General features: G+C 38.1%; 1 protein-coding gene across 2 annotated transcripts; it reads left to right on the top strand.

The window, feature by feature from the left end:
- The first annotated feature begins 2,554 nt into the window (after window positions 1–2,554).
- Window positions 2,555–13,673, top strand: LOC121945641 (protein tyrosine phosphatase type IVA 3). Of its 2 annotated transcripts, none has more exons than XM_042489933.1 (7): window positions 2,555–2,913; window positions 7,419–7,883; window positions 9,784–9,921; window positions 10,160–10,252; window positions 10,361–10,491; window positions 10,878–10,952; window positions 11,666–13,673. In XM_042489933.1, exons 3-7 carry the CDS (start codon window positions 9,826–9,828, stop codon window positions 11,781–11,783), a joined length of 513 nt encoding a protein of 170 aa, XP_042345867.1. In that variant the 5' UTR covers window positions 2,555–2,913; window positions 7,419–7,883; window positions 9,784–9,825; the 3' UTR covers window positions 11,784–13,673. The 2 variants fall into 2 exon arrangements, with proteins under 2 accessions (XP_042345867.1, XP_042345868.1); XM_042489934.1 differs by lacking the exon at window positions 2,555–2,913 and adding an exon at window positions 3,287–3,351.
- The last annotated feature ends 1,080 nt before the right edge of the window (window positions 13,674–14,753 follow it).

Below are 14,753 nucleotides of genomic sequence, written 5' to 3'. Positions count from 1 at the left end.
AGACCAAAAATAATGGATGTAGCTACCATTATGGTGGAGGTGTGGAGGAGCGAGGGGTGGATCTGATTGAAACCTGAGGACACTGTCCGCAGAAAGCCTGTCACTCAAAGAGCCCGGCCCTTAATTATGCGTATCTTTAATCCTCACAAAATGTAAGCAGGTGAGTTGTATAAAAATTCTATCCCTGTACAGTTGTCATGAAATTTGAAATTAGCTATAGAGACCAAAATCGTTTTTGCACCAGGTAGTAAACATGTTCATTTCAGCTGTACATTCGGACATTTTAACAGGGGTATCTTCAGAGATTTACTCTGTTTTGGAGCCAGCCTCAAGTGGCCATTTCAGGAACTTCAGTACCACACATACCCACCAACGTGATGGTTATTTGCACCCTGCTGTAACTCAATATTGTAATGATTCGCTCCGAGGCCAAATTTAGCAATAATCCACTTTATTCATTTACTTTATTAATCACTCATGAAGAAATAATTTAGACGTAAGAACCCTCATCCTGACCTTTACTTTAAAGGTAGTACTTACTTTTAACCTAGCATTTTATAGCTAGCTAAATGCTAACTTAGCATTTTCTTCAGGGCCCCTGAACCAAGGAGCAAAGGGGGATGATCCTCTAGATAAAATGGGTCATGTCCCTGGTGAGTGGGTCATGTAGCTGCTCAGCCACAGCTGTTCAAAATTTTTCAGCCCCAGAGGTTGCCACTTGGTTACAAAAAAAGTCTGATTGTATGCAATTTTATGATAGAATGACCGTACTACTATTTTTTTTACCTCAGTAAACATTTTTCTTATGCACTCACACTGCTGGTTTCATGTCTCCGTCAAAACAGCATGATGTTCATTTTGTAATTCATGGCACTATTAGGAGTAAAACAGATGTTAAAGCAAGGTTATGCTTTATAGGGTGTTGCTACCTTGTGACTGAACAGTTGCTACCATGGTGGTGTCCTCAGGTTCTCAGTCAGATCCACCCCTCACTCCCCCACAGCTTCAACCCCTCATCCAAATATGGTCACCTCTAGCTCAAAAAACAACAACAACAACAACAAAAAAACACCAAGATGGCCCCAGAAAAACTACCATACTCGAGACTTAAACATGGGAGTCCACAAACCAGTGGGTGATTTCACTTAACTAAGTCAATTTCTTTGTAGTCTGTGGCTGCAATGTCCTTATGTTGCACGCCATTCCCCTATCTCTTCCCCATGTTTCCATCTCTCATGACTGTGTTTAGACACGTACTTTTGAAACCTATGTTTGAAAAGGTGTAAAATACACACACTGTACAGTATGTGAACAAGCCATATACACCTCTATTCTATGTTTAGATGTTTACAGTCAAAGCCCTCATTAACAGACCTCAAGACAAGTGGTGTCCTCTTTTCCATCTTGTTTTTCTTCCCTCTGAAAGTCTTTATCCAACTGTCACATTGTGTTTGGAACCCACTAATCACCACTTGTGACATTGATTATCCGCAACAGAAAAGGTGAAAGGTCACCATCAGGAAAATCAGAGGCGGAATAACACTTGGCCATGATACAGTAGTCAAATACTTGTCAGCATGATGCATGCAACAAACACTGCTCCAGTTTGGAGAGCACATATACACACACAGAAACTTACTCTCTATCACCAACATTGGGATTTGTGAACATTCAAATTTGAATGGGATGAACTGGAAAGCATTCAAGAAGTGCTTCAGCTAATTTTAGCCGGTAAGAGTAGTTTTTTGAAAGGTCAGTGCGTGGGCTAACAGTTATGTCAACCTCTACTCAAAGTGATTGATAGTGAGGTGAGGCCCCAGCTTGTCCTGCTTTAAGAAGTCTGTGCGTATGACTGCCTTGTGACTCTCTGGACTCACATATCCATGCCATTAACCTTGTAAACATACCAGATAAAATTAGTCCTAAAAACCCAAACCCAAAACTGCGTTGATTTCTTGGAGGCCTGCCTCAATGAAAGTCAGTCTAGAGAATGTGTCCTGCAGCTTTCACAGTTTTTGTTAAATTTTGTGAACAAACTCATTGACTTACAGGCTTTGGCAAAAACACGGCAGCTTCACACTGTCATTTGGCTGTATACAGGAACACAAACAACTTGAGACCATTGTCGGTTAAGGAGAAAGTTAATTCCATGAACTGGGACTCAAAGGTTTGACTTGTCCAATCTGTCTGGTGGCTCAAAGGACCGTCTATTTTTAGTTGGTTCAGGCAGGGGAAGTGGGGGAGAGAGGGAGGAAAGGAAAACAAGGGAAGGACCAGACAGTCCTGTCATAGCAGAGACAACTCGTTTGACTGACAAATTCACAAGTTCTTTTAGTTATATTTGAGAAAAACATGAACTGAAATCACTGATGTGTATATAATTTGTTGCTGTGCACTGTACGTTAGACCAAATGCTTCCTTGACTGGATCTTACAATCAGCCTATAGGAGGGGTTAGGAGAGGACGGGGGCGCAGCACCTCTTCCTCAGAGGGGAGGGAAAAGGGAGTCAAGTGGATGTAGAGGAGGAGGAGGGAGTGAGGCTCTTCTCCTCTCCCTCTAAGAGCATTAACTGTAGAGTGTTCTGGTAGTGACAGGGCTGTCAGGGTCAGATGGCTGCTCAGCCTGATTAGACCAGCTCACAGCAGATCCTCAGCTGCACTGCTACAGCAAGGTGCAGCTACAAACCCGCACTTAGAGCACAAACATCGCCCCGGCCAGGCAGAGGTGGATAGTTCAGTGTTATAGTGGGGCAGAGCAACAGGTTGTTGCACCGAGACTTTATTTTTTCTGAAGCTTTACCTGCATATATTTCAGCTTCTAGAGGCAGAAAAAGACTGAAAGCAGGTGGAGTTTACTCTTGCAACGAGGCAGAAGAACTGAAGTCTGTGGTCAGGGATGACGTTGAATAGCAGGTAAGGACATTCATTTCCTAGGTATTGTATTTGTTTTGCTGCTATTATCATAATATAACAATAGCTGTCAACTTTGGGAACAATAGCAGACACATAATGGATGCAATTTCATAGAAATTCATTTCCACGGTGGTATTGTTGAGACAGTAATCAAGCTAATCACAGTCCTTCTCTGGAATAGGCTGTGAGTGAGGAGCATGTATCAGCATTGCAGACTGTCGCTTCCACAGAAAAATGTGGTGTGTCACTAATTCAGCTGCTGGTATAGATACAGCTATAAATACAGCTGCAAGTATTCAGTGTCTACAGGGGTTTACTATAACAGGCAGTCAGCTGGTTGTATATCAGCATTCGCACTGTTGTAGGCTGCTGCTGCTGGTTTTGCAGCACTAACTGGTTTGTGGATTTTCCTGTTCAGCAGCCAAACTGTCCACTGAGGTAAGAGGTACGAGTGTACACTTTAAACAACTCACTTTTAGGCATTTAGCACATCTTGTTTTTCAGAGTGCCTTGAGATTGGAGCTGCTGCAGAAAACCTCTGTGGTGATGAAGGCAGCTGAGGTGAATGTGCTGTAACAGGACTGATCCTATTTGAGGCTACTACTAACCTGCCTTGTTGCTATCTTCACTACTAACCCACGAGCTTATACTGAAGCATTGCACATTGAAAAGTTTGGCAACCTGAGGCGGCTCTAAAATAATATTGAGATCCATATTTAACTTCTTTGGGTTCTGACCCAGCCTGTGACAGGGAAAGAGTCAGGCAGACCAACTGGAGACCTGCACCTGTTTTTACAAGCCAAACTATGCTCTAAGGTGACAGGGTAGATCAACCTTACATTATTAATTGGAATTACTGCTAAAGTCTGTCCATTTCCCTCATGCTCCTTTCTATGATGTTTTTATGCTCAGCTTTGCTTCAGCTAAATGCCTAAAATGACTGCAGTACTTGAGGAGAGTTAGCATTTAAATAAAAATGATAAATGTTTAGCTGCTTTTAAACACTTTTCTATCACGTCTGTCTCTCAGTTTTAGTGAAATCATCGCTTTGTGTCGTCTATGACAGTGCCTTCTGACGTGTTGCTTTGTGTGATACATATTTGTTCTTATCCTGTGTGTCTTCGTGGAGTTTAATTTTTGTTGTGCTTGTGTTATATGAGACTGTAAAAAATCATATATGACATCTCTATAATACTCAAGGGACAGTTCTCGCCTAAATCAAAATGCATATTTCTCCTGTGCTGGTGGTGCTATTCATTAATGTAGATTGTTTTTGTGTGAAATACAGAGTATTAATGATATTGTTATCTTTTCATGGACAAGAGGCTCTTGATTGTGAGAGCTTGAGATGTAAACATTATGGTGTCCCTCTTGGCTGCGCAAGGCCCTCAAGAACAGCAGCAGGCTCTGAAGCCAATTTGGCATTGTGGTCAAATCGCTGAATTACAACTTTTGGGTCAGTCAAGTAATGACAGAGTCCAAAAATACTTTTTTCGATAAGCTTCCATTGTGAAAAAAGATGACTGTAAATTAGTGGATACTTTTTTTTTGAGCCCCTGCGAAATGACTCATTTCATTATAAGGATTTGAGCCATTCCGTCCAATAACATTTGGAAAATCTAAAATCATTTTATCCCCATTCAAGTTAGCAGAGAGCTAAACTGGAATTTAGCCGCTCAGCTAGTGGTAGTCTCCAGAGGACTTGCTCTGTGGGCACATGGATGTTGAAGATCCAGATAATTTTATGCCTGGGAAATCAAACTTTTTTGTCTTCATGTGCCAATGAGCAACTGTCATATGACTGACTGAAGTCCTGCCTCCCACACTGTATCCAGAATTCTTTATACATTCATAGACTGAGGAACTATTTTCTCTCTACTGAATCATACCTGCCAACGAAATCACTGTGCAGAGGGAAGCGTACATCTACTAATGGGTGAGAGGCCAATAAACATTAATGGGGCCCTCCTCGACTGAGCTGTTATGTTACCTATTTCAGTGGTGCAATGTGAGCTAGCAGTAGATGCACGCTTCCGTTTGCATGGTGATATGGTTGGGAGACGCAGTTCAGTAGAAAGAAAGTAATTCCTAGATGAAACTACTCACAACAAGTTATGTGGATTGTCTTGAGTAACCAGGTCATGATTTCTGGAATGAGACACTGCTGTTGCAAACATCTCTATGGACAATCTCTCCAACACTATAACTCACACCAAAACAATCTAGATTTATAAATAGCAACACAGGTAATAGGACAAGTATTTGTTTTCAAATTGAACTGTCTTCTTAAGCTGAATAAAAGTTCTTGGAAAATAATTGACCTCTATCCTGATTAGCGGTGACACGAGATAAATTCCTAATAATAGACAGTCAACAACCTGGAATAGACTGCACTCTTCTGGGAGAGTAAGTCGACATGTGATTATGAAGTGTGTGTGTGTGTGTGTGTGTGTGTGTGTGTGTGTGTGTGTGTGTGTGTGTGTGTGTGTGTTGTCAGCGCTGAGATGAGGAGGTAAGGACGGATTACCCAGACTACCTCTGGACTTTCCTTGGTTGTTTGTCTGAATGTTTGGACACTTTAGTGAGAGGATACAACAGTTTTCACTTCACTACATCCTGTATGTATGAAGTATTACAACCACATTGAGATTTTTTTTATTTTGAAATTTCTAGAATAATATTAAAAATATTATGAGAATAAAGATGGAAATTGAGAATAAAAATCATAATATTACAATAATAAGTCAAAATTGAATAAAAACAAAGTGTATTTCAAGAAAGAATAGTCAGTGGTAACTCATAAACATTTATTTTTCTTGAAATATTATGACTTTATTCTCATTGATTTACAACTGTATTCTTGAAATGATATCTTTTAAAATGCAAATTTTGACTTTATTCTCAAAGTCTCATGATTTTTTTTCTCAGTGTGGCACAAATACTTAGCCTTTTAAGTAACTATGTGAGATTTTATTAGGTTTATCAGACAAGTTTCTGTGACGCATTTATTTAATGGTTGGTGTGGCCTGCTAAGTAGAGTATTAAACTTGTTGACTTTTGAAGAAGTTGCATGTTAATTTACAAGCTGTTTCCATTTATTTCATTTATCTCACTTCATATTTATCTGGATAGAATGTGGCAGACGTGAATCTTCTAAAAACAGTTAAGCATGTTGTATAGCCGGAGATCAGCCCAGTGCCGTTTGCATCTGAGAATAAAGGGAAATTAGTTTTTTTAAAAAAGAAAAAAAAAACATTATCTAGATAATCAGACTATAATTTTAACTTTGTTAAGTTCAAACCAAATATCATAAACATATACTATATGTAGACATATACTACACATATGTATCTGAGCAACAACAGCTATTTGCATGACAAAATATTAAGAATATAAAATCTGATTTGACATACATTAAAAATGCAACCAAAGAGCTCCAAAAAAAGAGCTGAATGACATTCACTGGCAAGCATGTTTAATCCAAGGACAATGTGTCAATTAAATTAGCAAATTAATCCGTTATTGCAGCCTAAGTCTAAGACGACCTGCTGAAGCAGTAAGTAAGCCAACCTCTCTTTTTATTCTGCTCTATGGTTGTATGTAATCTTTTGTCCAAAAACCTGAGGAACTGCCCTCACATCCACTGCTCTTGTACTTACATACTATAGTACATTAAATAGGCCACCAGTTTACAGACTTTATCTCTTTTTTTTCTTCAGACCAAATTTAATTTGGATGATATTGTCCAGGCTGATCTAATAACATTTTCCATCTTGTCTGAGCCACATCATGTATTAGATTTTCTACCTCATGCTGCCTCTGTCATCTGTCCCCCAGTTTTCTTGTCCGTTCCATGCAAGTAGGAACACTTTTGCACATGATTCAGTAACTGCATAAGGTGACAGGGTCACACTGTGTGTGTACATGCTTGGATGTGTGTATGCAGTCAACTGACTTGTCAAAAAAGAGAGAATAAGCACTTACTTGCAAATAATATTCTTAAATACATGCATACTGTGAGCTAATGGTCTTGGTATTTGAGGGCCTTTAACTTGTTAAATTAAATTTTGATTTTAAATCACTTAATGGACCAAACAATTTCCAAAAGTCCACTCAGGCTTATGTTACAGGTCTGATCTTTTTTTGCATGCAAAGATATTTGTCAGCGTCATTTATTATTTAAAAACCAATACTATAATTTTGTTTAGTTTGTTCAGTTGCAAAGCATTTAAAACCGGCCTGCATGCACATATGTTTGTCTGTTCTATGTACATGAGCTGCCCTCTACATCCCCGATGAAGACTGTCATTATTATGTTTCATCATATTTTATATGGGCTGATGATGGATATGTTTGGAACACTGGAAAAAAGTGCTGAATTTTATTACTTTATTATGATTTGATTAACTTTGTTAATTGTGAAACATTTTATGTATTTTCATTTTTGTTTTTCTGAAAGTTAATTATTGAAAGAGTTAATCATTTTGTTGTGTTTTGTACTTTAGAACCGCTGGTTGATGGAGTTTGTGCGGCGGAGTGGTGACTACTGCCACGCCCAACACATTTAGAGCCTGTCTGGAATGAAGCTGCACAATGCAGTCCTGCGACCCTGAAACCTGAAAGACCATTGGCCTATGCCCTCTGAACTAGCCAGCTCATGGGGTAACACGTGGAGCCTCGACACCGGAAGCTAACTGGAAGAAGGACAGAGAGAGCTACTGAGAGACAAAGAGAAAAGGACTGAAGCAGTGACAATCAGAGAGAGAGCTGCACACTGTGGCTTCCTGGACTTTAGGGTACAATCAACTGATGGAGTAAAACTGTACTCAAAACACCAGGACCTCAGAATTGGGAAAATACTTTAAAGACCATAAACAGTCTCCCAACAGGAAGTTAAACAAGAGACAGGAAGTCCAGAGTCACCTGGAGACCTGATATAAGCAGCTACCTGCTTCAGCTGAGGCTAAAGGGTGAGAGGAGACTGCTCACCAGAGCTCGACTAAATATAGTGATGCACCAACACCTCTAACTCCTGCACTTTATTAACACTTTCTGGCATGATTACAGGATGCTGAGGTCGTTTTTTGTTTTTATTTTAGTTTGGTCAGAGTGAGCTGAGATCAATTTTTTGCTTGCCTTTATATGCCTCTAGTGAGTGTAAGATTATTTACAAGAAGGTTGTATACTGCCTTGAATAGAAATACATAACCTTTTAGATTTTTTATATCAATTACATATATTATACATTTTTAGAAATAATAACACTGGTGAAAGTTTGTTTTTAAAAATAATGCATTGACAAAGCGCACACAATTTGTGTAAGGCTCTTCTGTGCTCTTGGAAGCAAAAAACCTGCCAACCGAATCACTGTGCAGAAGAAAAATCTTTCTTTACCAACATGTGAGAACTTTGATATCACCCAGATAGTTCTTGTCAGTATCCTAAGAATAGTGTCTGTATATGAATTTAGAAAAGTGGGGCATCCCTGAATTAAGATTATTGAAATTAAAATTCCATCCTAAAATACACTCACATCCCTGTTATCTTAATGGAAATGTGACAAGAACATTCCCAGTCCACAAGCGACACTCAAAACAACTGCTATCATTTTGTCATTTTATTTTTGTGTTATATCCAGTATACAACATATTTATTATTGTGTTAAATGTAGTAGCATTTTTATGTATTTTGATTATGAAACAACTCATTATTTGTGAAATTTTACATTTGCAGTTTAATGTCATTTCTCTAAGCAGACCATCACAGGTCTTTTAAGTTATACTGATTGATTAGACAAAGTTGGGCAAAGATGTAATTGGAATTATGTGAGGCTGAAACCCTATCGACCAATAGATAGAGGTGTGAGTTCCATCTTAGCAAAGCCTTGGGGAGATCAATCAAGTGCAGTCTTCGCCCACCCACACAGGTTTTAGATGAGGTCTAAGTGAAAATACATGTGGGGGTGGAAGGCATTGCTGCAGCATTGCAATCCACATTGAATACTGTTGTGAGTTACATTAAAGGTCCATCATTGAGACGAACATAAAAGGACTGTAAATATGTGACCTTGTGATGAGTCTAGAGATATCTAAAGAATGTAACAGGTTTGGTTGCTCCTGAAAAAACTTAATAACATAGCAGTAAAGTGATCTTGATCCAGGTTTCTAAAGGGACAGGTTAAAGGGACAGTTCACCCCAAAATCAAAAATACATATTTGACCTCTGACCTGTAGCACTGTTTATTTTATTTTATATTTTGTGGTGATCCAAGCACCTATGACCACTGAGCTAGCTAACATTACATCTCAGGCAAGGAAGATGCCATTAATGTTTACATCTCACGCTGTCAGGAGCATGTGCTTCTTGTCCTTGTGTATGTGCATGCTTCCCTCTGCGTGATGATATGGTTGGCAGGTGTAGTTTGGTAGAAAGAAAATAGTCCCTATGAAACTGCTCACAACAAGGTCTGTGGATTATCTTAAGTAAATGGGTCGTGATGAGTTTTTAAATGTATTTTTTGGCGCTTTGAGCACCAAAAGCTGAGTGCCATCAAGTTCCATTATATTAGAAAGAAGGCAGACATCTCTACGGCCAATATCTCCAACACTCAGCAACTCACACCAAAACTATCTAGACTGATAAACAGCACTACAGATAGGAAAAATAATTTTGATTTTTGGGGTGAACTGTCCCTTTAACTTTAAGATAACTTTAGGTAACCAGTTAAGCATTTAAAGACCTTGTGGGGACTTTTTGTGTTCAGATGCTAATGTTTAAGAACCTTAAAAATGTGCACCAAATCTGGCTCAAATATTTGATAACATGTTCAGTTTTAATTCATACAAGTACATTTCTCCCTGACATTAAAAGGTCAGAGGTCATCCTGGGACGTCAAGGGTCACACTGGGCACCATGAACCGTCCAGCTCCGGTGGAACTGTGCCACAAAAACATGAGATTCCTCATCACACACAACCCCACAGACAGCACTCTCAGCTCCTTCATAGAGGTAAGAAATGTGTGTGTGTGTGTGTGTGTGTGTGTGTGTGTGATCACCATCAGTACACTGAAGACTTCATAAAGGTAACATACACATGCACATCTCCACATACCTCATTTATAAACTGTACATGTTTCCTTTGCTGATGACAAGTCAAATGAAACAACTATTAAATTGAATTGTGTTGATCCATTTGAGTTTTGGCTTAGTCTGGAAAATCATCTTCTACGGCCGTTGTCCTTTTCAGGATCTGAAGCGCTATGGTGCCACCACAGTTGTACGAGTATGTGATGTCACTTATGACAAAACACCGTTGGAGAAAGACGGCATCACTGTGGTGGTGAGTACACTAAAAAAACACACACATACAGTATTTACAATAAAATTTAGTTATCTTATGACAAAATACAGTGTCAGAGACACTGAAACTGTTCTGCCTCTCTTTCAGGACTGGCCATTTGATGACGGAGCCCCGCCCCCCAGTAAACTGGTAGATGATTGGTTGAGTCTGCTGATGAAGAAGTTTCAGGAGGATCCAGGATGCTGCGTGGCTGTTCACTGTGTGGCTGGACTGGGAAGGTGAGAGACAACCCCAACAATTAAAATGCATTTGGTTTTTATCTGAATGAAGAGTCATGTTTCTGGTGTGAGACTTGGTCAGACAGCTTGGGTGACAGTCACACCATAGTTATTGTTCCACACATATGATGAAAACTGTATAAAACAGAAAAATTGGATGATAAGTTCAGATGCCTTTTGCTGTAGTTTTAGTGGCATTGATCTCTTTGTTATACTTGATGGACATATCCACACACACACACACACACACACACTTTTACTCTAACAAACTCTAGCTGGAAAAGTGATGAAACACGAGACAAAAACGGTAGCTGTAACCTGATCGTTTTATTTCCAAACAGCATGACTGTGTATGTGTGTGTTTGTGTGTTTTTGCGTGCATACAGGGCTCCTGTGCTGGTCGCTCTGGCTCTGATAGAGAGCGGGATGAAGTATGAAGATGCTATTCAACTCATCAGACAGTGAGTACATTTGTATACTACATCCTCATCATCAGACTCTGGGGGGCTGCAAAGAAGCCTAGTGAGCCCAGTTTAGGTTACACCTAAACACCTGTACTGTATGTATGACAGTTACAAGCTGAGCGTCCAAACTAACAGTATCCAGCTGTTGTATGGTAGCTAGAAGGGCCCCACTTAGGAGTTTTTTTTTTTTTTTTTTTGCACAGTGGTGGAGCACTATATGCCTTTGTGGGAGGTTAAAAAGGATTTATAGTTGTCATTGCAAAATGTGCCCATTTTAGTGGCCATCAGGAGCCATTCCTTAGAGGACCACAAACATTTTTTTTGGTTTAGCTATCTTAACGGTGCCCCCCCGCTCATCATACAGAAATAACAAATATCATGGTGACACAGCACTTAAGCTTTATGAAACAAAATCAGTGTCTTAATCTGATTTTGATACACTGTACACATGAAAGCTTTGTGAAATTTGTAAATTGCCCAACATGGTTTTGAAACACGTCTTTACACCACAAATAGAATTTATCCCCTATTTCTACCTTCTTGTGTAGAAATTTAAGCTGTTTTCTGTTTGGTGCCATCTAGTGGTGTCATTGTCAAAGAAGACATTGTAGCGAAGACTGCATTTGAGCCACCTGAAGAGCTCAGATTCAGATCTGGATTGTTCATTTTTGATTACCATCATCCATTGTTTTTCTTTCTGTGTGTTTCAGGAAGCGTCGTGGAGCGATCAACAGCAAACAGCTAACATACCTGGAGAAATATCGATCCAAGCAGAGACTGCGCTTCAAAGACTCTCATGCACAAAAGAACAAGTGTTGCACAATGTGAACACACACACACACACAAACACACACACACACACATACACACACACACACACACACACACACACACACACACAAATACAAATACAAACACTACTTCTACCCCTCGACAAATGCTCTCAGGAATCCAACCATACAAGCCTTGTGTCACTGTCACAAACACTAAACATATACTGGTTTCATGAGTTTGTGTGTACCCCAATTATTTCTGAATGTTTTCTCAGCAGATTTATTTTAAAAAAAACATCTATGTCCCCTTGTTTGTGATGATTAGTTGTCTTTTAAAGATGATTTTATTAGCGTATTTGCTTGATATTGTAGTTTAAAGCAAGGAAAAATGCCAAAGATGGGCAAGGGAGAGAAAATCAAACAAAAGGTGGAGCCAGCTGTTAATGCATATTAGCTACATTATGGACACAGAGTTGGGTCAGGGATAATGTGTTGAGCCTTCTAAATCACATTAACATTTTTATCAAAATAAATTCATCGTGTGCACAAAAGGGGACACCTAGATTTGTTGTCGCGGATTTATTATGACGTACTATATATATTGGCCTTCAAATAGTCAAATCGTACCAGATACTTTGTGAAAATACCATTGAATTTCCATTATTTTGTGCAGATCTTCAATATTTTGAAACATCACCATGATCACAGTATAAAAGGCCCTGAGGTATATCTCCAATGGTTTTTTGATATTGTTTTATGACCTTAAAAAAACAGTTGAGATATATTTTATACAATGTTTGGGGACTAAAACATTTCACACTGACACACAGGATTAAAATCAAGATATCAGCTCAGTGTTTTTACTGTAAATTTGTGTCAAAACTCTAAGTTGACCTTTTGTTTCACATTATTCTGTTACAGTGTAACTGGAGATATAAGGGTTCATTTTCATCCCAACATTTTCTGCCATTCATTATCGATTAGTGTGAAAATCAGCTTCTAAAATGTTCGATGAAGCATTTTGCTAAACACTCAGCCTTCATTTGGTGTTGTGTCATTCACTGCTTTAATATGACTTCAGTGAGCTCAAGTTATGTGTTTACATATCAGTGTGTGCATTATATTATGCTCTGTTTACTGAAACCCACAAAAGGAAACATCTTTGTTAGCAGCAGCGGCTGATTTCAAGCCAGGTTTAAAGTACATATATTGTAAAAAATGTTAATAATTCTACAGTAATGATACATTATACACATTTTTATGTGACAGAGAAATGTAAACTAGTTGTAAATAATATTGAATGAGGTATCTCTTTTATTCTTCTGGAGGTCGTCTCATTCACCGACTACAAAAATTTGCAAGGAAAATGAAACCATGGCAGGTATTACAAATATTTTATTATCTTCGAGGTGTCAGGGAGGAATTTTTATTTTATCAGCACTTGATGACACCATCTCTCAGTTTTAGCCCAGGAATGACAAATGGATACAAATAGCACAAATATTGCTGCACATCATTTAGACTAGGTTACAGTATTGTAAAAAAGATTTTCTTGTGGGGTGGAGTTTACTTGTTCATTTGTATTGTTCCTGAATGATGCATGTAACCAACTGCTTCCTTTTTTTGCTGATGATAGAGTGTGCACTTTTTATGTATTAGCAGGTTGCTTGTGACGGTCTCCTCATCATCTGATGTCCTGATAAGCAATTTGTGAGAAAGAAATGAAGTAAAAAGAGGGAGAGAAAAACATCTTTACCTGAAAACTCAACAAATTGGCTACAGTTTACTTGTTCATATGATGTTTGTTTGTGTGAGTGTGTGTGTGTATATGTGTGTAGGCTTTCACTGTTGTCAATGGCTGGGCTGACACTTTTTAATGTAAAAACAAATGCTGTAAATGTATTTCTGTAAATTCTTGCATTGTTTAATAAAGTTTTTGTCATTGTCCTTGTATTTGACCAATTGTTCATTACTATTTAGATACTTTTTACTGTGCCTATGCATATCTTTTTTTTTTTTTTTTGCTGCTTTATATAGCTCAGTTTTGCTTGATAGTATAAAACAAACCTAAAATTCACAAACTGTAGGCAAAAAAGGAATTGGTTAAACCCTGTTACTGAGAGCAAATATGTCATTAAAAGAAAATGCGGCAGAGAAAATCTGCAAAATGAATTTTCTGTGTTTTTATAATCTCTGTACTATCGCTATAATAAAAACCACTACCAAGTTAAGTCACCCTATAGCTTGATGATAAACTGTTTAATGTGGTAATATAACAATACCAGAGCTTTTTATTAGACAGCAGTAGTCGGGCCCCAGCTTTGATTGCCCATATGAAACATTGAAACCTAAACAATTATTTCCTTTCTGCTTGCCCAAAAAAGCATTTAGGCAGATAGCACTAAAACATGAAGAAAAACATAAATGATTGCACATTTAATTATATACATTTATAGTGCAACTTACCTTTAACCCCTATATCTCATTAATTTGGACCTTCACTTATGAGGCTGTTGACACAATGGAGAACAAATAATAGGAAGCTTGTGAAAGAAATCATTCATTTGATTTGATTTGCTTTATTTATCTAAAAAAGGAAATAGAGAAATTATTATACAAAGCAAACAGACAAAAAAGTAATATTTACAGACAGTAACAAAACATAAAGTAAAAGAAATCATCAAACACATGATGACTTGGTTTACATATGCGAAATGGAGTGAGAAGAAGTAAAAACGTATTCACTCCCACCCCCTCTCCATAAGTCACTGAATTTTAAGAAACAAGCTTCCGTATTCATTCTATACTATAATTAATTGAATTATAGTATAGAATAATTAATTGGATATATACATACATCCACATACTCAAAATCATTTATGATTTTCATTATTATTAACAGAAAAAAGGAAGAAAAATTAGGAAAAAATAAATATTAAATTACCAAATAAATAAACAATAACCCTCCTTGGCCACAATGTGTTTCTTTGAAGAAAATTGGAGTTGCTGTAGTTCCCCTCTCCGC

Source organism: Plectropomus leopardus, chromosome 7 (genome assembly GCF_008729295.1).
Source record: "Plectropomus leopardus isolate mb chromosome 7, YSFRI_Pleo_2.0, whole genome shotgun sequence".
NCBI lineage: Eukaryota > Metazoa > Chordata > Actinopteri > Perciformes > Serranidae > Plectropomus > Plectropomus leopardus.
The sequence above is the reverse complement of the archived record's forward strand: the minus strand, read 5'-3'. Positions and strand labels throughout refer to the sequence as shown.

Excerpts from the sequence above, each read along its gene's own strand:
- LOC121945641 (XM_042489933.1), top strand. The coding sequence starts at position 9,826 with ATGAACCGTCCAGCTCCGGTGGAACTGTGCCACAAAAACATGAGATTC. Across the intron at positions 10,492-10,877 it reads TGTGTGGCTGGACTGGGAAG|GGCTCCTGTGCTGGTCGCTC; the intron begins GTGAGAGACAAC and ends GCGTGCATACAG. Across the intron at positions 10,953-11,665 it reads GCTATTCAACTCATCAGACA|GAAGCGTCGTGGAGCGATCA; the intron begins GTGAGTACATTT and ends TGTGTGTTTCAG.